This window comes from Dermochelys coriacea, chromosome 9, assembly GCF_009764565.3.
Source record: "Dermochelys coriacea isolate rDerCor1 chromosome 9, rDerCor1.pri.v4, whole genome shotgun sequence".
NCBI classification, from domain to species: Eukaryota; Metazoa; Chordata; order Testudines; family Dermochelyidae; genus Dermochelys; species Dermochelys coriacea.
The window spans coordinates 68,386,001-68,406,604 of NC_050076.1; the positions used below are offsets into that span (position 1 = coordinate 68,386,001).

A 20,604-nucleotide genomic window follows, 5' to 3' on the forward strand; every position below is an offset into this window, starting at 1 on the left:
AAAAAGTTAAATGCACATTAAGGTACCAGGAGAAACAAATCAAAATAACGAAGTTCACATTAGACACTAAGCCCCCAATACATGAACGTAACAGAGTCAATGTAACATTTTATTCTGCTTACATGTGACCTTAAAATGTTTAAATGAATTCTCTTGCATGATTCTGAACATATTAATATTCTTCTCATGTAAAAATAAGTTACATTACTTTTAAAAATGCATATTTTAACTTCTTTTAACAACAAAATCATCGGGGATATCAATATGCAAAATCTATTAAAAAAACACAACAATAATTAATGTTACGGTTTTGAGAGCCGCTAGTATTCTTTTACTCAGCAAGGAAACAGGATGGCCTTGCAGCATGACCTTGACCTTTAAAGATCATAATCTTACTTTCTTACTACTGTAGAACTAGCTATTCACCCTGTTATGTAAAGATTACAAAAGTTATCTTTGTCATAGGGCCTTAGCCTTTCGGTGGAAAGGTCACGCAATCAATCATTATCTTACTCACAAAAGATATTATAGGACTTGACTTCATCCTTCTGTTATGATTCAGAGCTAACACACAATGTGAGCAAAATCCCCCTCTCAACAGATACACTAGATGGACCACTCCGGAGATTTTGATTTTTAATCTATACATCGCCAAAGGTTATTCAGTTACTAAACTGGTATTTTTCTTCATAATCACAAACTGGGCTGACAAATATCAATAATGGTTTATACCACAGCTATACAAATGCCATTGACCTTCTGTGTTATGCGTATACATATACAGAAGAAAAGCTTTATCACAAAAGTAGATGGCACTTGCATACCTAACACTGCTTTCAAAATAACTAAGGAAACTCTTGGCTTTCAACCGTCATTTTTAATTACTAATTTATTTGGATGGTTCAATACAAACGAATCTATTGATTACTATCAAAATTCAAAACATCATAGCACCTAAGCACTGGTAAGATTTTCCAAAATTAACTACATATTCATCATCCTATAAAGGCACAAAACATTTTGACATAAGTTGCTATTTATAAATTGGCTCATTCTACTCAGTGAATATGTCCATCGTACATGATACCGTATACTTGACAATCCTGAAGCAGCGAAAATGTGGTTTGATAGTTTTCAGGGAGGAACGTTGAAGGCATCTTGCCATTAGCACCTTTCTGAATATTCGTAAGAGGTCAGGTAAAGTTCTTGTTAAGTGAGCAATCCAGATACCCATTCCAAGGATTTTCTTTTAGTTAAGGCTAAAAAGTCACAACAGACGCTAAATTCTTCAAACCTGTTTGAGCACAACCCCAGCCTGTTCTCTTCAACAGTGGCTGCACTGAAATCACTTCATATTTTTCATATATCTTATTTTCTTTTTAGGCATTTGCTCTGAAATCCCAATCCAGCACTTTAGACAAAATTGCTGAACTATGAACCAGCTGTTTTTATATTTCCATGCCCTGTATTTCAAAGACTTGAAAAAATTCCGAAACCAGTATTGCATGTCTTGGGTCGAAGAGCAAGTCTGCATATAAAGTAGCAATTAGCTATATTAGCAATGGCTAACACTGAGCAGATGAACTCGACATGGAGTTGAATGGTGGAAGAATATGGTATCCTGTAGAAAACCATCCTGCAAGTCTATGGGATCAGGAGTTGATGAAATGCTTTCAGCTTCTACATATATTTAATCCTAAAACCCATCTTATGGTACTGTATAATACTTAGCACAGTATCTAAAGCAGTAGTTGTGACAGACATGAATCTGCTATGTAATAATTTAGAAATACTGATCTATAATTTTCTCAATACTGCATGTGACCTGGTCAGTGAGATAACCACCATACATTGGGATACTGGGGCTTCGCTGCACCAACTTATTTGTCTAGCTTAACAGGGGGCTGTTGGAGAAATCAACAGGAAAGCAACACGACTAAATAAGCAGCCTCCCAAAAAAACATTTTGGCAATAAAAAGAAAATGGGGTAAGCTATTAGTTTCAAGGATCCTACATCCTGTCTTCAATGGAGGTGCAAGATTTGTTTTGCCAATGCTGAGAGCTAACTGTGCAAGGCCTGGTCTAAGAATTGGAGAATTACACCATTCCACCGTAAGAGAGAGGAGTACTCAAGGCCTGAAACCTAACTGGCAGTACAAATGTAGACACAAGAAGAGGTCAGAGGTGCACTTAGCCTAGAAATTGTGACAGAGTGCTAAAAGGTTTCAGAGTAGCAGCTATGTTAGTCTGTATCCGCAAAATGAAAAGGAGTACTTGTGGCACCTTAGAGACTAACAAATGTATTTGTATTTTCTATGGATAAAGAAAGCGAGAAGTGTGATTAATAGAACGTCAAACACGTAATGCAAAATGGAAATAGACTTTTCACATATGGCAGGCATGTAATTCACTGTAACTTCTAAAATTTAGTTGTTACTTGAGGGTTGTTCAGGGAACTAGTTGGTCCTTGAAAAACAGAGTAGACCATAATTTTTAATGGAAAGCTCTCTCCCCTAATGGACTTAAACCACTGTGTCCAGCAAGCCAGCATGAACACAACTATAGCAGTAAAGGAATGGCCAGGGAATACATGATCTATTATGGATCTACCACCGCCCTTCCAATTATGACTAAGGCTACACTTTAGTCATGGGTATTTTTAGTAAAAGTCATGGACAGGTCACAGGCAGTAAACCAATATTCACGGCCCGTGACCTGTCTATGACTTGTACTATCTACCCCTAACTAAAACTTGGACCAGAAGGCCATGAGTGCTCTGGGGTTGTGGTCCGGGGTCACAGCGGGTGCTGGGGGCAGGGAGGCAGGCAGCGGCATGTGCCCTGGGACCCTTGCTGATATTCGGAGGAGGGGTCCGGGAATCAGCCTGGGACCCCCACTGGTGCTGCGGGGTGGCGGGGGGGGATGGTGGGGTTGGCAGGCTCCCTACCCAGCTCTGCATGTTCCTGCAGTTCCTAGGGGGAGGTAAGGCCAAAGGGGTTCCACGCACTTGCTCCCGCCACGAGCTCCAGCTCCACAGCTCCCATTGTCTGGGAACTGCAGCCAATAGTAACTGCAGGACTGGTATCTGTGGGCGGGGCAGTGCTCAGATCCCCCAGGCCACTCCCCACCTAGGAGCTGCAAGGACATACCTGCCACTTCCGGGAAGCCCCCCTGAGGTAAACACCACCATGCACCCCAACTCCCTGCCCCAGCCCTGAGCCCTCTCAAACACCCAAACTGCCCCAATGGCAGCCGATGCAGCTGGCTCTGAGCTGCTCGGAGCAGCCCTGGAACCACACCGACCGCTGCAGAAGTCACAGAGGTCATGGAAAGTCATGGAATCAGTGACTTCCATGACAGACACGCAGCCTTAATTATGACTAGATGAACATTTTACAAATTTAAACAAGAAATGAATTTCTCATGTAAGAAACAAGTAAGCAGATGGGAGGGACAGGGACAGATAGGCATCATTTATTCACAATGAAGAGTAAAAAGGGCACAACTGTTTTTCCTTTTTCCAGATTAAATTAGTACATGAAAGAGGTGAACAAGTCCAAGGTTCTGGGATTTTCTTTCCCCAAATCTGTAATGTGTGTTGATCCATACTAGAGTCTAGAGGTTTAAAATGCCTCTTAATTTTTTTCTATAATCTCTAAAGAAAGAAAACGTTTATACAACTATGTCTGTGGCATACTGGATAAGGCATTGGACAGCCACTCTGGAGACCTTGATTCTATTCCTGGCTCAGCCACTGGCCTCCTGATAAGTAACTTCACATGTCTGTGCCTCAGATTCCCCATCTGTAATATGGGGAGAAGGAGCTGCACCTCCTTTTTAAAGTGCTTTGAGATCTACTGATGAGAAGTGTTATATAAAAAGTATTATTCTAAGCATTAAAGAACTAGAACCACATTTCACACACAAAAAATATTCTTTGACTTTATATGGTGCTCAGATCTTGAAGTCTTTACTTCGCCAATATACCCATTGACTTCAATTAACTCTCTCTATATAAAAAAGGAGACTCATATTTCTAAACACAAGTGAACCACTAGCATTCATTCTAGCTAATCATCTAAAATTTCTTTTGAAGTTATTTTATTTTTAAACATGCAAACAAAAAATTGTTTTCAGCATATCTATTGGTAGATAGGAGATGCACCATGTCAAAATCCAAAAACAGCCAGTAATACTAGGGTCAACATTCCCCAGAATTTTCCAAGACTGCCTTTATTACTGAGAATGTTAATAAAGCAATGTCTAACATAACCAATTAATTATTGTATGTCTGCAAGGCTCTTCAAATATTTCTACTGAATTGAAGTCTTCTTGATTTTCTATTCATAGATTCTAACTGCTGGAAAACCATTTCCACTGAGTTTGTCTACCTAATTACCCCAACAATAAATTTTTCTTTTATTGAAATATATAAAGGCACAAATTTACATAGCAAAACAATTAAAAGATGCTAAAACCATTGAGCTGATTTCGTTTTGTTGCCGTTTTTGATTATATTTAGACATCTGACAATTAGATCATGTTCAAGATACAGCAAACCCACCTGCAACTGCAAAGCTTCATGGTTCTCCAATCCTTCCACAACTGGAGAAAAACGTTCTCTGTTATTTCTCTCAGATGCAGTCGTTATAGCTCCTAAAAGTTTGTCTAGACTGAGAGAGAGAGGGGGGGGGGGGAATTCAGACAGTTTACCACAGAGCTTACCTACTTTCAGTCTTTCCCTTTCAATATCCATCTAATCACTTGCAAACCACACAAGAATGTAATAAATTGTACATTAGATATTCCACATTGGGAATTAAAATAAAAGCTTCAAATGACTTCAGAATGCCTAGGCTACTTCAAAATGAAAATTCAATCACAACAACTGGGAAATCTGTTAAGAGTTTTATTTTGTTTTTTAATTAGTCTTCTTGGTTAAAAGTCAATCATACAAGTTCAGAGAAAAACTTATTTTGCATCCTTTGCCACTTTAGTAGTAGTGTCACTTTTGACTGGACGCCAGCAACAACATTGGATATGTATATATGTTGCTTGTTATTTAGCTGTTCACTATGATTCATCTAAACCAAGATACGTTTTTATTTATGAGACTCAGGCCCTTCCCATATAATTATTGGATAAGGGACCTTATCAAAGGCATTTTAAAAATTAAGAGCAAAGTATTGGATCCATTTGGTCACCTTTATCTACTCTCTCATTAATTTTTGGAAGTATTCTAACAGGTTAAAAAGTTATAATTTACTGCCATACAAACCATAATGGTTTGACCCATATGTACGCAGGAGTTCTTCTACTCTATTCTTACATTGCCTGTCAATTTCTCTGGAACTGAGAACTGGCTTACCAGCCAATAACTCTGTGTCTCTATCATGGCAATTTTAAGTTTTGCAGCACATAGGGACTTTCCATGGTTTTCACTAACACATGACATGCTGTATATTGCAATACAAGCAAACTATTCAACAGCTCGAACATGTCATGATCCGGATAAACTCAAATACCGTTTATAAAGAACCATGGACTGAAAATCTATTTTACCCAAAAATCACTTTGACCACCTCAGTAAACGGGGTCAGTGTCAATATTTTAGTATGAAGGATATAATTCCAATATACGTATCAAAATATTGATTCTGTCCATTTAAGTAGGTAATGCATTTCTTTTCACCTCAACTAAAAACAGTATAACAGAAGAGGAAAAGTATCAGGGGGTAGCCGTGATAGTCTGTATCCACAAAAACAACAAGGAGTCCGATGGCACCTTAAAGACTAACAGATTTATTTGAACATAAGCTTTCGTGAGTAAAAAACCACTTCTTCAAATGCATGGAGTGAAAATTACAGATGCAGGCATTACTGACACATGCAGACAAGGAAGTTACCTCACAAGTGTAGAACCAGTGTTGACAGGGCCAATTCGATCAGGGTGGATGTAGTCCACCCCCAATAACTGATGAGGAGGTGTCAATTCCAGGGGAAGCAAAGCTGATTTTCTAATGAGCCAGCCACTCCCAGTCCCTATTCAAGCCCAAATTAATGGTGTTAAGTTTGCAAATGAATTTTAGTTCTGCAGTTTCTCTTTGAAGTCCATTTCCGAAGTGTTTTTGTTCAAGTATAGCTACTTGTAAATCTGTTATAGAATGTCCAGGAAGATTGAAGTGTTCTCCTACTGGCTTTTGTATGTTACCATTCCTTATGTCTGATGTGTCCATTTATTCTTTTACATAAGGACTGTCCGGTTTGGCCAATGTACATGGCGGAAGGGCATTGCTGGCATATGATGGCATATATAACATTAGTAGACATGAAGGTGAATGAGCCCTTGATGGTGTGGCTGATGTGGCTGGGTCCTCTGATGGTGTCACTAGAGTAGATATGGGGACAGAGTAGGCAATGAGGCTTGCTACAAGAATTGGTTTCTGGGTTAGTGTTTCTGTGGTGTGGTATGTAGTTGCTGGTTACTGAAGACATTTTTAAGATAAATGACTTAAAACCGGCCATGAGTTTACCCCATGTTATACTACTCCCGAAGAAAGTAGATAGTAACAAAATAACCTACAACATGTAAAACTAATCTGAACATTTGCTATCATCTTCTCATGCCAAAACAATGCAGGAATAGATGAAAGGGAATGGGACTCAAGGTAATTATTTTCTCAAAGCCCTACATACAATAAGTATCTCTTCAACATATTACTTACATATTTTCCTCTCCAACAATACAAATGGCAGAAAGTATTTTTACTGTTTCCGTCATCATGTTTGGTTGCTTTGGATCAATTGCTCTTGCTAGTAACAAAAGACTTCTTTCATCTCCCAGAATCCTTTGCAATCCGTACTTTAAAAAGAGAGAGACAACAATGAGTTCTTCATGAAAAGGTTATTCCTCCCCCTCAGATTCATGAAGCCTGGGTATCCAAATGGGGCATAAATAGTATTTTTTTTCAAGTATTTTCACTTAAAAAATGAAAACTTGCTTCAGCATACTATCAGCTTTATTGCTTGTGGACCAAATTCATCCTTTAAACTATAATCTTCTTCCGGAAAAAGACAAATCTTACCAATTCAGATATGCTGAAGTATAATAGGTATCTCAACAAAGAGGTTCCGTCACTTTTTTTCCCCTCATCTACATCCAATGACAATCTTTCATCAATACATTCAGCTACGTAACGACAATAAAGCTAATTAACAATAAAATTGCTACATTTGGCACTGCCAAGGTGAACACCAGTAACGGAATACTTTGCAGTCTGTTATGAGAGATTAAAAGTCACAAATCATCTAATAATGCAACTTTCAAAAAACAGATCACACAAGTAAAACTCTTCATGGACATGAATCTTTGAAACAAACTTTGGTTAGATTCCACTTTAACATCTGGGAACATAATTCCAGTGTATTCCCTTAAATGTAGTACCTATTTTTAAGTTTGGAAATAGCAACTACTAGAAACTTCAATTACACACATACATTACCTCATATTAAGAGGTAATAGGTATAATTTATGTCTGTGATTGAAGACAATATCTGAGTGTAGTCCAACTTCATCTGCATGTACAAACAAGCTGTATCTAAAATTAACAGCTTAAATCATTGTGTTTACCAGAATGTGAAATCTCAAAACAGGTTTAAAAAAAAAAAAAAAAAAAAAACTTGTTTTTCCTCAAGATGCAGAGCATCCAGAACTTGTTTTGTGGTCAATGGGGGCTGCGAGTTCAGCTCCTCTGAAAACCTAAACATGTGTCTTGCTAAGCACAGAACTAGGTGATTAAATTTGGACATCCATGTCTGAATATAATGGTTGAATGACTATATCATCTGTCTTATGAATATTAAACATTTCTCTACTCTCTTTCACATAGTTCTGGTCTTCTATTTCTACAGTTCAAAGAATATCACGAAGTTCCCTACAATCTGCTCAACAAAGGTAGCATTGACATTTCTTACAGAAAAAAATATAATGTTCATTGTCACTCCCAAATTCATGGTGTTTTTTTTAATATATTAAAATTAAACATTTTAGTCCAAGAAAAAAGCTGATCCCATGAACTATGTATTTTGATTTCTACTACTCCACACCAACAGAGCACACATCCAAGACTTCATAATATCTTAAAAACAAACCAACTCTGCCCATTACTTCAAGATTACAGTATCTTAGAAATAATGGCATCATTAATTTTAACTCCCTGTAAATACTCCCTATCATAGTTCTGCCTCCCCCTTCATCCATCTCTTAACAGGCTAGAAAAAAAGAATAGCCTTGAGGCACCACGTTCCTGTTAAACTCCACATACTAGGAAGAAAAAATTGGGAGAGAACTTTTTTATTATTATTTTCATTCTACAGAAGCATTATGAATAATTCCCTAACAAGCAAATTAAATTTGGTTCATAGCATACCATGGTACTTGCAAATTTATACTTCTACCTCCACTGGTGCATTCAATACAATTCAACATAATTGTGACAAACATTTTAACTCATTGAAGATACATTAACTGGACACTCAAGTCTGTACTGCATCCTTATCCCCGATTCACTAATGCAGGACTTAAATATCATTTACTCTGAATTTCTCACTTTTGACAAAGAAGCATGACTAAAACAAAAGAAGTGAAAATATCACTAATAGATGCAATAATGTTAAACTTCTTTATTGCACTTAGCTCTTTATCAAACATGCAGGCGTGATCAAAGCACCTAAAACTAAAAAACATTTCTTACCTTATTATTCATAAATGCTTTGAGGCACTGAATAAGCTTATGCTGATTCTTCTTGTCAATACTTTCTTGCCTTGAAAGAAAAACCAACAGATTTAACTAAGGTCAAAACTTAATAACAGTTTCCATCTCCCACCCCAATGTTTTGGGTTCTTACTGTTTCTTGTCCAGAAGCCTTTCCAGTACATCCAACAGAAGCCCAAGACCTTCATGTCCAAAATTGTTGACCCAGCTGTGGGAAGAGTAAAATATACATGTTAATTTATTCATTCTTATTTCATGTGACCAATTGTGCAACTACTCTCCAATATGATTTGTCCCATGTTCCCAATATATTTTATAAATGACCAAGACATTAGTTCAAATCCGTTTTAAAGTATTGATATCTAACCCCTGAATTTGGGTCATTGACTCTGGCTAGCTTTGAGCCTGACAAATAAAATTTCTCCAGTTATAGAATACAAATTCAGTCCTGACATTTGGGAAATTGCTTCACATATTTAACAGCACAACAAACTAGGGAAATGTGGTTTAGATTAAATTAGTATAAGGTGGGTGCAGCAACAGGTTCAGTTATCAGTGGTTCACTGTCAAACTTGGACAATGTATCTAGTTGGGTCCCACAGGGATCTGTCTTGGGTCTGGTCCTATACGATATTTTCATTGTTCTCCACTCCATTATCCAACTCATTATGCTTATAAAATTTGCAGATGGATGTTAAACTGGGAGGGGATTCTAGCACTTTGGAAAACAGGATTAGAATTCAAAATAACCTTTGACAAATTAGAAAATTGGTCAAAAATTAATAAAATGAAATACAAGAAAGATAAAAACAAAAATACTGCTGTTAGGAAGGAAAAGACATGCATAACTACAAAATGGAGAGTAACTAGTACGGTGTAGTACTGTAATGTTGAAAATGGATCTGGGGATTATTGTGGTTCACAAGCTGAGTAAGAGCCAACAATGTAAATGCAAAAAAGTCTAATATCATTTTTGGGTGTAGTAGCAAGAATGTCATATGTAAAGAAATGAGGTAATTGCCCCGGTCTACTTTACACCGGTGAGGCCTCAACTGGAGCACTGTGTCCCCCTGTGGGAGTTGCACTTTAGGAAAGATGGGACAAACTGAAGGGCAGTTCAGAGGAGAACCACAAAAATGATACAACATTTAAAAACCTGACTTAAAAGAAAAGATTAAAAATACTGAGCAAGTTTTACCTTGAGAGAAGACGACTGAGTGGGGACCCATTAAGTGCTGTAATAAAAGATGCTGATCGATTGTTCTCCAGGTCCACCAGCGGTAGGACCATAAGTGATCAGTTTAATGTGCAACAAAAGATACATAGGATAGCTATTAGGGAAAACTTTCTACCCATAAGGACAGTTAAATACTGGAACAGGTTACCAAGGATGGTTGTGGACTCTCCCCTTGAAGGGGATTAAGGGAAGGTCCTGCTTTAGTGCAGAGGACTGGACTAGATGACCCCTCATGATCGCTTATTCCAGTCCTCCGTTTCTATCATTCTAAAACACCATGACAAAAACTGCACTGGTTTGTGCTTCCTATCTCAGGCCATTTCTACACTACACAGCTTTTAGCAATAGGGATGTGTCACTACAGCTGTGTCGCTAAAAGGTGCGCAGTGTAGCCACTGTTTTTCGGCTCTCCTGCCAACAACACACTTCCACCCTCAATGAGCGGCGTTAGCGACGTTAGCAGGAGGGCGCTCCTGCCATCAAACAGCTGTTCACACTAGCATTTGCCATCGGCAAAAATTGTGTCTTTGAGGTGTGGGAGGTGTTTTTAACGCGGCTGAAAGACAAAAGTTTAGTCGTTCAGTTGCCAGTTTAGACATAGCCTCCGTCTTGTCACTGAGGACAGAGTTTCCACAAGGGCTCGGCACCTACAACAGGCATCAGATTTTCCAAAGAGCTCAGCTCCTATTTAGGCACCAAATTAAGTGACCAGATTTAAAAAATAGTTGTACACATTGGGTGCTGAACTCTTACAAAAATTTGGCCATAAATCTTACAAAAGTAAACTACACCTCTACCCCGATATAATGCAACCCGATATAATGTGGGTTCACATACCATGTGGTAAAGCTCCAACATGCTGCTCTAAGCAGCGTGTTAAGGGGGCCGGGCGGTTGGATAAGGGGCAGAGGGTCTCGGGGCAGTCAGGGGCTCCCCCCACACCAGGGTCTGGGAGGGAGAAGCTGGGGGGGGCCCCACAGTCCCAGAGTGGCCCAGGGGATTAGCGGGGGCCTGGAAGCAGCCTGTTCTGCTTCACTCGCCCTGGCCCCAGCCATGTCAGTCGGGGGAAGGGATCCCCCCCACACTCACAGGCAGCAGCAGAAGTGGAGCAGCCCGGCCCCAGCCCACTCCGCTCCGCCAGCTCCCAGCGCTCCACTTCCCCCCACAGCTAAATGCAGGACCTTTCCCCAACCTCCCACCCTGCCAGTGACACAGCTGGGGCCAGGGCAAGGAAACCGGGGGGGAGGGCCACATCGCTCCGCTTCCCGCTGCCAGTGAGTACGGGCAGGCGTCCTTTCCCCAACCTCCCCACACTCACCAGCAGCGGGAAGAGGAGCGCCACAGCTGGGAGGTGGCAGAGTGGAGCGGGCTGGGGCCACGTTACTCCACTTCCCGTTGCTGCCGCTGAGTACCTGTCGGGGCAAGAGCAGTCAGGGAATAGGGAGCAAGGGGGTGGCGTCCTGGGGATGATGAGGGATGGGGGTCTCTGGAGGGGGCCGTCAGGGAACAAGAAACGGGGAGGCCAAAGCAAGTTCGATACAACACTGTCCCACCTATAACAGTGAGATTTTTTTTTTTTGTCTCCCAAGGACCGCATTATATTGGGATAGAGGTGTATATGCACAATACTTTTGACAATCTAGCCCTAAATGACACATCAGACATGGCCAAGGATGCAGCGTAGGCAAAGACCCTTCCTTTTAGAGCTTTTTCTTCTCTCTCTCTTTTTTTTTTTTAATAATAAAACTAACACCACCAGGAAAAAATGAGAGTTCTAGTTTTACCAGTTTAAACACAAATTTTTCAAGTGCTGTAACTCCTTGGACCAAGCTTCCCTCCCACAGAGTCCTCTCCACGTGGTGCAGAACTACGCACCTGTTCCAAGGGGAAGCCAAGAGGGTAACTACCAGTTGGTTGCTGCTGCAGATGGCACAGTAGGGCAAGACAGGCAGGGAGTCTCGTCCCAGCAACTGACACACGCCAAAGAGAGCGGAAGCCTGCGCCCCGGTGAGTACTGATTCCCATCTGCTTCCCCTCTCCTTCAGTGAGGCCACAGAGCCACATCCACTCCTCCCACAAGAGTGCCAAGTACCCTCTCCTCATGGGGCACCCTCTGCCTACGACCCCCGCATAAGTACCAGATACCACTTCCACATGAGAGAAACCCTCATCAGGGGCACCCCCATTAGTACCAGGCACCATGTCCATGCAAAAGACATGAACCCCTTCTCCCTGCCCTCCAGGAGTTCTGGAGCTAAGAAGGGGCACCTTTCCATTTCCCTAACACACAGTGTTCGCAGACCAGGGAAGAGGGTGGTATCAGCCCCCTAAGTTCTTGTGGTTCTGTCGTCCTAAGTGCCAGGCACCACTCCCTACCATGGGGCACCCCTCTTGCCCTCTGCTCTCTGTAAGTGCTGGGCACCCCATGACCACCTTGGTCCCACAGTATCAGGCACCCCCAGTAGCCCCCCTCTACAGAGCTGAGGAGTACATGGCATGGTGAGGAAAGTAGTGGCTCTGTCTCTCAGTGAATCAGTGGGAGCAGGGTTAGATGCCAATGGCAAGATTATTCCCTGTTCATTCATCCTTGTCCCATTCTCCCCTCACTCCACCCCCACCCATAGTCCTTCAGCTATATTTGAAAGTGCAGGAGAACAAGTCTCGGAAAAGACCCTTCGAAAAACCTGCTAAGAGTTTGCGCTACTGTCAGGGTTCTCTCCCCACTCTGAACTCTGGAGTACAGATGTGGGAACTCACATGCAAGACTCCCTAAGCTTATTTTTACCAGCTTAGGTTAAAAAGTTTCCCAAGGCACAAATACCACCTTGTCCTTGAACAGTATGCTGCCACCACCTAATGATTTAGACAAAGAATCAGGGAAATCAGACCATTTGGACTTCCTCTTCCCAGAAAATCCCCCCCCCCCCAAAACCCTTCCACCCCCATTCCGGGGGAGGCTTGAGAATAATATCCTAACCAACTGGTTACAAAATGATCAAAAGACCCAAACCCCTGGGTCTTGGAACAATGGAAAAATCAGTCAGGTTCTTAAAAGACAGATTTTATTTAAAAAAGAAAGGTAAAAATCATCTCGGTAAAATCAGGATGGAAAATATTTTACAGGGTACCCAGATTCAAGAACACAGAGGATTTCCCTCTGGGAAAAACTTTAAAGTTACTAAAAAGCAAACCAGGAATACACCTTCCCTCTCAGCACAGAGAAGAACACAAGCCAAAACAAAAACAAAGATAAGCTAACACATTCCCTTGCTAGTACTTACTAATTCTAATGGAGTTGGAGTGCCTGCTTCTTTTGATCTGTCTCCAGCAAGCACATAGGACAGACAGACACACAACAGAAAAACAAATCCTTTCTCCCCCCACCCAATATTTGAAAGTATCTTGTCCCCTGAAAGCTGAAATTGAAGCACACATTCCCTAGGAAAGGAAAGCAGCACCACTTGATAAGGAGTCTTCCAGTCAGCGGCAGATTGATTTTGCCGCCTGTAGGCCCAGAAATAATTGCCGCCGCTACCCTCGCAGCTTACCTCTGCTCCACCTCATCCCCTGAGCGCGCCGCCGGGTCCTGCTTCTCCCTGCTCCCTGCCAGTGGTTGTGCGTGAAACAGCTTTGCAAAGGAGAGGGAAAGGGCGGGAACGAGGCGCGCTCAGGAGAGGAGGCGGGGCTGGGGTGGGAATTTGGGGAAGGGGAACAATTGGGGCAGGGAGGGTAATTGAAAATTGATGACTAAGTCTATGCAACTAGAAATCTTGTTCTGGTCTTTGGCATAGCTACTGGGCCGCTTTTCTGATCTATGTTAATTGCTTAGAAGACTGCATGTGTTTTTTGCCCTAGAACATCTGTTATATCCATATTTAATGAATGAAATTTGATTGTATACTTCTGTGACTCCGGGACCATTAATAAACTTTTGGTTAATAACTTAGTTAAGTGTCCTTACCTGAGAAATACTGTCCAATGTAAAAGCAAACCTGCGAAATACTTAGTGCTAAAAATCAAGTAGTAGACACTATCTTCAAATATTGAAGAGCTGACAAATCCATTAGAAGTAATGATCTCAAGAAGGAAACTCCAACCTTTTTCCTAACCCACCATGCCACAATCTGTAGCTGGTGAAGTAGTATCTAAATGTGTTGGTTGTGATTTTCCATCCTGTCCAATTATTTCATTTTCTGTTTTAGAAAGAAAAAACTTAGAAGTATGCAGAAAACAAACCTGGAAGGCCATTGTAAACCTTTGTTTAAACCAAATTCACTTAAATAGGGATTGACTGTCAAGTTTCAAAGCCTCCCATATAGGTTTCCTATCTACAATTGATAACTTTTGTCACCATTCCTTTTCTATTTAAACAGCATAAGGAAGTTGTTTACCAGTTCTGAGACTGATATTAAGCCAAAAAAATCCATACGCTATTCCTGGTATTTACAGTCAACCCAAAAGCAATTTCATTCATTGACAGAAGATGGGAAAATTATTCATCAGTAAACGTGGCAACTCAGACACTTAACAGTCCCAAAACAACTTTAAAAGCAAAATACCAATGTCACAGAAAGTTGACTCAAAAAAGCTCATGAGCTTTAAACACAAATTTGCAAGTTAGAATTCTATAGTTAAAAGGAACAGAAATCAACAATGAATGGTAATGACAACTAGTTACAAACAATGATAAATCAGAAAGGAATATAATTATCACTCCAATGAAGTATTTTCTCTAAGGAATTCATAGTATTAGTATGAAAAAATGAGCAGCTGAAAAATATGTTCACATTACTATGATCAGGACAATGGATTTAGAGGCAGCAAAGACCATTTCATTGCATAACACATTAACAATCATTTGTGTTCAGAGTTTAAATAGTACACTAGACTGAAAATTTACCTTAGAGAGAGTTTGTCAATACAAAACATCTGACATAAGCTTGTTGTGTTATAAATATATATGGAGTCCTGCAATACATATCTTAATTTGAAAACTTAGTAGAATTTTACAATACTGAAATGTTTTACTGGCAATTACATTGACAATCAGTGTCAAAACTATGCTTTGTTATTGCTTAAAATCCTGCATATCATGGAAAGAAAGATTAGAGGTACCAGCTCTCTAGTTATGGTAGATGTCATAAATATAAAGGGAAGTGTAACCACCTCTCTGTATACAGTGATGTAAATCCTCTTACCTGTAAAGGGTTAAGAAGCTCAAGTAACCTAGCTAGCACCTGACCAATAGGGAACAAGATACTTTCAAATCTGAGGTGGAAGAAAGGCTTTCTTTGTACGTCTGTGTGATGCCTCTGCCTGGGGACAGATCAAGAAAGCAAGCAATTCAACTCCTATAGAGTTAGTAAATAATCTAGCTAGAAAGTGCATTAGATTTTGCTTTTGGTTTGACTTGTGAAATTCGCTGTGCTGGAGAGAACGTGTATTCCTGTTTTTGTGTCTTTTTGTAACTTAAGGTTTTGCCTAGAGGGATTCTATATGTTTTGTATCAGACTGCCTGTGAGATTATCTTCCATTCTAATTTCAGAGGTGCTTCTTTTCCCTTTTTTCTTTCTAATAAAGTGGTTTCTTTTAAGAGCCTGATGGATTTCTCTATGATCCTAAGATCCAGGGATTTGGATTACTTTGTAACCGATTGGTTAGGATATTATTCTCAAGCCCCCCCAGGAAAGGGGATGTAAGGCTTGGGGGAATATTTTGGGGGAATAGGAACTCTAAGTGGTCCTTTCCCTGATTCTTTGTTAAATCACTTGGTGGTGGCAGCTTTCCAAGTTTGTTCCTTGGGGAAGTTTTACGCTAAGCTGGTAGGAATAAGCTTAGGGGTCTTTCATGCGGGTCTCCCCATCTGTACCCTAGAGTTCAGAGTGGGGAGGGAACCCTGACAGTAGACATAGCCCACGGTTATAACAAAAGCTGAAATCAAGGTTTCTAATTTTGATCACTCAGAAAGATAGTATGTTGTAGGAGAGTCTTCAGCTGATGCTGACCAATTCCAAGTTGTGCGTAGCTTGTCTAATAATCATGATCTGTTCAGTAACAAAGCCCCCAACTTCACATACACTACTGAACCCTGTTTAGGCTTATGCTGCTAAACTGGTTATTACTAGGCTTCAGCCAGAGGTCAACTGGGTGATGACGTGTTCTCCTGCTTACATCCACCTTGGGAATGTAAAAGGTCCCCTTCCTACTCAGACAAGGAATATATACAGCATATACCTAGAGTACAAGTCCCAGTATGATGCTAAAAGGGGACTGGTACTAGTGCTGAACTGGTATTAAATGACAGTACTCTGACTTTTAGAAACCACATTTGTGTCTCCTATTCACAGAGCGCTCAGGATTCAAAAGTCACAATAACCACCACTGAATAGCCCAGCTTGTTTATGCCTTACCTGGTCACACTTTTGATCTGGCATTTGATTTATTTTGGCAGGAACAACTGAATTTTGGCCTTTTAACAACCTGCAAACCGAGAAAGCACAGCACCTCTCCAGTTCAACTGAAGAACCAGTGTTAACGGTCCAGCATTAGGAGAACATGGGAAACTTCCTGAAAGGAGAATATTTTTGTTCAGTCCTGATCTGTGGCTTGGCAGAACTGCTCAAAAATATCTTCAACTATCAATGAAGTGGCTCCTCGGCATCCTCTTTCCAGGCTCTCTCTCCATAAAGTCACCATGATTTACTTAGCAAATGCACAAAATTAAGGGAAGACATCTAGACTGAAATTGATTCAACAGTCTCATCCCAATTCCACTGCAGATTTTCCCCCCCTCAAAGAAATCTGGGTAGGGGAATGAGGTAGAGTTTCTTTGCATTCCCCACCCAGTGTTTGCGAAGTTTCAATCAGCAGCCTCTTAAATACATTTATACGGAAGGTAGTATTGAAATGTGTTGTATTATTATTATTATTATTTATTGAGATTACATTGGCTTTGCTGAAGAACGAACAATTTGGCGTTGTACTTCTAAGAAATCTTTTCCCCCCACAATATATTGTCACAAATGCCACAAGTAAAAGCTGAAGATATGTCACTTTGAATGAGAGGGAATTGCTGACAAGGAGCCTGAGCTTCAGAATTCAGTCCCAATCTTGAATTGAAATAGCTTTAAGCTGTTGACCTTAAGAGCCCTTTGCAATATTCACCTTTACTTCTGAGCTTTTGGAAAGCAAGATTTATGCTTAATGCTACAATCTGTGCCGTGATTGTTTTGTTTTTCCACTTCTTTGCTATAGCAAAGTAACTACATTTATTTTCATTAGTATTAGTCTTCCTATACTTGCATTTTTATAATATACAGAAAAGTGCCCAGAACCATGGATAGGCCACTCCTATGTTTAAATCAAAATCAATTTATAACATTCAATAAGGTTGTTCCAAAAGTACTTTATATGTCAGTGGACATGGTGTAGGCTTTTATTGCCAGATCAACACAGCTCAAAAGGCTTCAAATTATTTTTAACTTCTCCCTTTCCACTTTTTCAACAGGTCTCAAGCTTCCAGGAACATAAACAAGTGACATCAAATTAAGAAAAAGCAGCAGCTTTCTGGTGCATATCTCACCTAAAAATCCAAAGACTAAAAATTTAAATCACTAAATTCAATCTTGTTTTAATTAAGGTAGAGCCTATTGTGGTAAGCACACACCCATGACAAAAACAAAAGAGTGCTGCCCCTAAAGGATTACAATCCAAATTACCTTGGATTAAATAAATGTATAGAATAATAGAATAAATCTAGCACATACAATTAACCAAAAAACCTCCATCACTCTAGGTATAAATAGCTGAAAAGCTTGGAAATAGGAAGACAAAAATGACATTACCGTTATATATGGTCTCAGTTCTGCAATTCAGAGGCACAGCCATAAACTAGGCTACAAAAGAGGACAGAACCATTCAAGAAGTATAGTACAAGAGAAGCCTCTGTTCAACGTTCAAATGTTAAGCTTGATTCAGAGGGAGTAAAAATAAAATCATGGTTCAGAAAGGCCACGTCTCTAGTACTAACACTGCTCCTGACTACCACCTCACCTGCCCCCATGACTACACAGAGAACCTGATCGGGGATGCCTCTACCCAGATCTAAAGGTGAATTTGCCAATACTGTGGCTGGCATTTCCTTGTTATATAAGCTAAGCTTGGGAGACCATCCTTTGTGACGGGTCTACTAGTAGCAAATCTCAAGAAGCAGGTGGGAGAGCTACAGGAAGAGGTAGCCTCGGTGACATGAGGAATTCGCTGAAAACATGCATTTGGAGACCTCCAAAAGCTGAGAAAGCAATCCAGACGGAGGAAATGCAGCAGCACAATAAAGAGAAGAGGAAATGGCTCCTTCAGAGGGAGGAAGCTGGCTGCTAGTTACTTCTGGCAGCAGACAATGTTCTTCCCGCTTCCAACCCACTGTTCACAGAGATCAATACAGAATGCTGCCTTGGCAACCAGAGAAGGGCAATCTTCCCCAAAGGTGGAGAAGAAGCCATTATCCCCAAGGCTTGGAGGACTGCAGCCACCACTTGCAAGAGAAAATAAAGCATGGCAGTGATTGGTGACTGCCTTCTAAGCGGGTCAGAGACATCCATCTGCTGGCCTGACCTGGGATCCCAGGAGACATGCTCCCTGCCAGAGGCCCATATACAAGAAAGGTACGAGGAGAATCATCTGGCCCTCTGACTACAACCACTGCAGCTCATCCATGTGGGCACTAATGATACTGCAAGGCAGGCAGTTCAGAAGTTACTAAGGGATCTGGGAGTGAAGGTGAAGGAGTTGGGGGTGAATACCATCGGATCCTGGTGACTTATTGCTGCTAAATTTATCAATTTGTTCCAAAACCTCTTCTAATGATACCTAAATCTGGGACAGTTCCTCAGATCTGTCACCTAAAAAGAATGGCTCAGGTTTGGGAATCTCCTTCACATCCTCAGCTGTGAAGACCGATGCAAAGAATTCATTTAGTTTCTCTGCAATGGCCTTATTGTCCTTGAGTGCTCCTTTAGCACCTCGATCATCCAGTGGCCCCACTGGTTGTTTAGCAGGGTTCCTACTTCTAATATTATATATATATATAAAAATAAAATTACTTTGAGTCTTTGGATCACTGTTCCTCAATTTCTTTTTTGGCCTTCCTAATTGTATTTTTACATTTAATCTGCCAGTGTTTATGCTCCTTTCTATTTTTGTCACTATGATTTAACTTCCACTTTTTAAAGGATGTCTTCTTGCCTCTCAATGCTTTTTTTACTTTGTTGTTTAGCCACAGTGGCTCTTTTTTTGGTTCTCTTACTATGTTTTTTAATTTGGGTTATACACTTAAGTTGAGCCTCTATTATGGTGTCTTTAAAATGTTCCCACGCAACTTTTGCCACTGTATCCTTTAAATGTTAAACATGCATTAAAGAAATGAATGGTATGTTTTATATGTCAAGATGTATTTGAACATTAGCAGTTACACCATAAATGAAGTAGCACCATGGAACCTAAATCTGTGAAGAGTAAGTAGATAGGTGAATAGTACAGATTTCAAGAAAAAAAAACACTCATACCCAAGAACTCACTGCACGCTACTTTTTCATTTCCTGCTTAAAGTGTATACCCTTTGAACATGTATTTTAGTAACGTGTAGGGTTTTTAACCAGCCTAGATGGTTAAAATATTTAACACTGAGTTCCCCACACACACACTTCAGACATGCTAGAGTGCTCAATAATTCACACCTTTGGATAGTGATGTCATGTTAGTATACAGTAAGAAAAATTGATAAAGTAACAAATATACATTTTATATTCTATGTGTATGTAAAAACGGTTCTCAAACGTACGAGTTATCAGCTATGGTCAGCACTAGGACCTCAATTGTTGGTGAGGTCATTGGCCAGGTTCTATCTTGGAGGTGGCAACTCTAGTAACATGACTTGCTGAAGTCAAAGACTAACAAGTAAAATAGCAACTTAATTCCTATCCTGCTAGAATTTTGTTTAAAAATTTTTTTCCAACATTTTAAGAATTTGAAGGCTTTAAAGTTTAATTCTACATATGAACCACTGTCACTAGATGGCCCTGCAGAGCTACCTAGGTTCAACAAGGCCTTAGAGGACTGACATTGCAGAATACACATCCTAGAGACATACTGAACTGGTGGTAAGATTTCAAAGACTCTAAGATTATGCAGGGGATGGAATTTGATTCAGTGACAGGAAGCTAATGAAAGGACTCATTTCTATTAAGCTTAATTCAATGCAACAGGAAAGAGAAATGATTTATGACTATCAATTGTGTTTTCGATAGATTGGAGGGTGGAAAAGAAGAGCTGACAAGAGGTCAGAGATAAAGGTTTCAGCAACAAAGATAGGAGATAACTGAGAGGAAGCCAAGATGTTTAGAAGTGAAGATACTAAAAATATTATTTAACTGAAGAGATCTTGAAAAGGAATAAGTCACAAGACAGAGGGCATATGCAGGGAAGACGTGAGACAGAGTTTAGTGTGTTCTGAAAAGGGCTTAGTGAAGCACAAGAGGATTCCCAGATAAATTATGAAGCTTTATTCCAGAGACAAACTCAAATGACACCAGCACAT

The 20,604-nt window shown here is 40.2% G+C and overlaps 1 protein-coding gene across 9 annotated transcripts in view; it reads right to left on the bottom strand.

Annotated features, from left to right (window-relative positions):
* DIAPH2 (diaphanous related formin 2) overlaps window positions 1-20,604 on the bottom strand; it is an 835,399-nt gene that overhangs the window by 681,550 nt on the left and 133,245 nt on the right. For all 9 annotated transcript variants that reach the window (XM_038415147.2, XM_043492689.1, XM_038415148.2 and 6 more), the window contains 4 exons: window positions 8,907-8,981; window positions 8,753-8,822; window positions 6,725-6,861; window positions 4,565-4,673 (listed from right to left, as the gene is read on the bottom strand). In XM_038415147.2, the coding sequence (XP_038271075.1) occupies window positions 4,565-4,673; window positions 6,725-6,861; window positions 8,753-8,822; window positions 8,907-8,981 (391 nt within the window). The remainder of the gene's footprint in view (window positions 1-4,564; window positions 4,674-6,724; window positions 6,862-8,752; window positions 8,823-8,906; window positions 8,982-20,604) is intronic.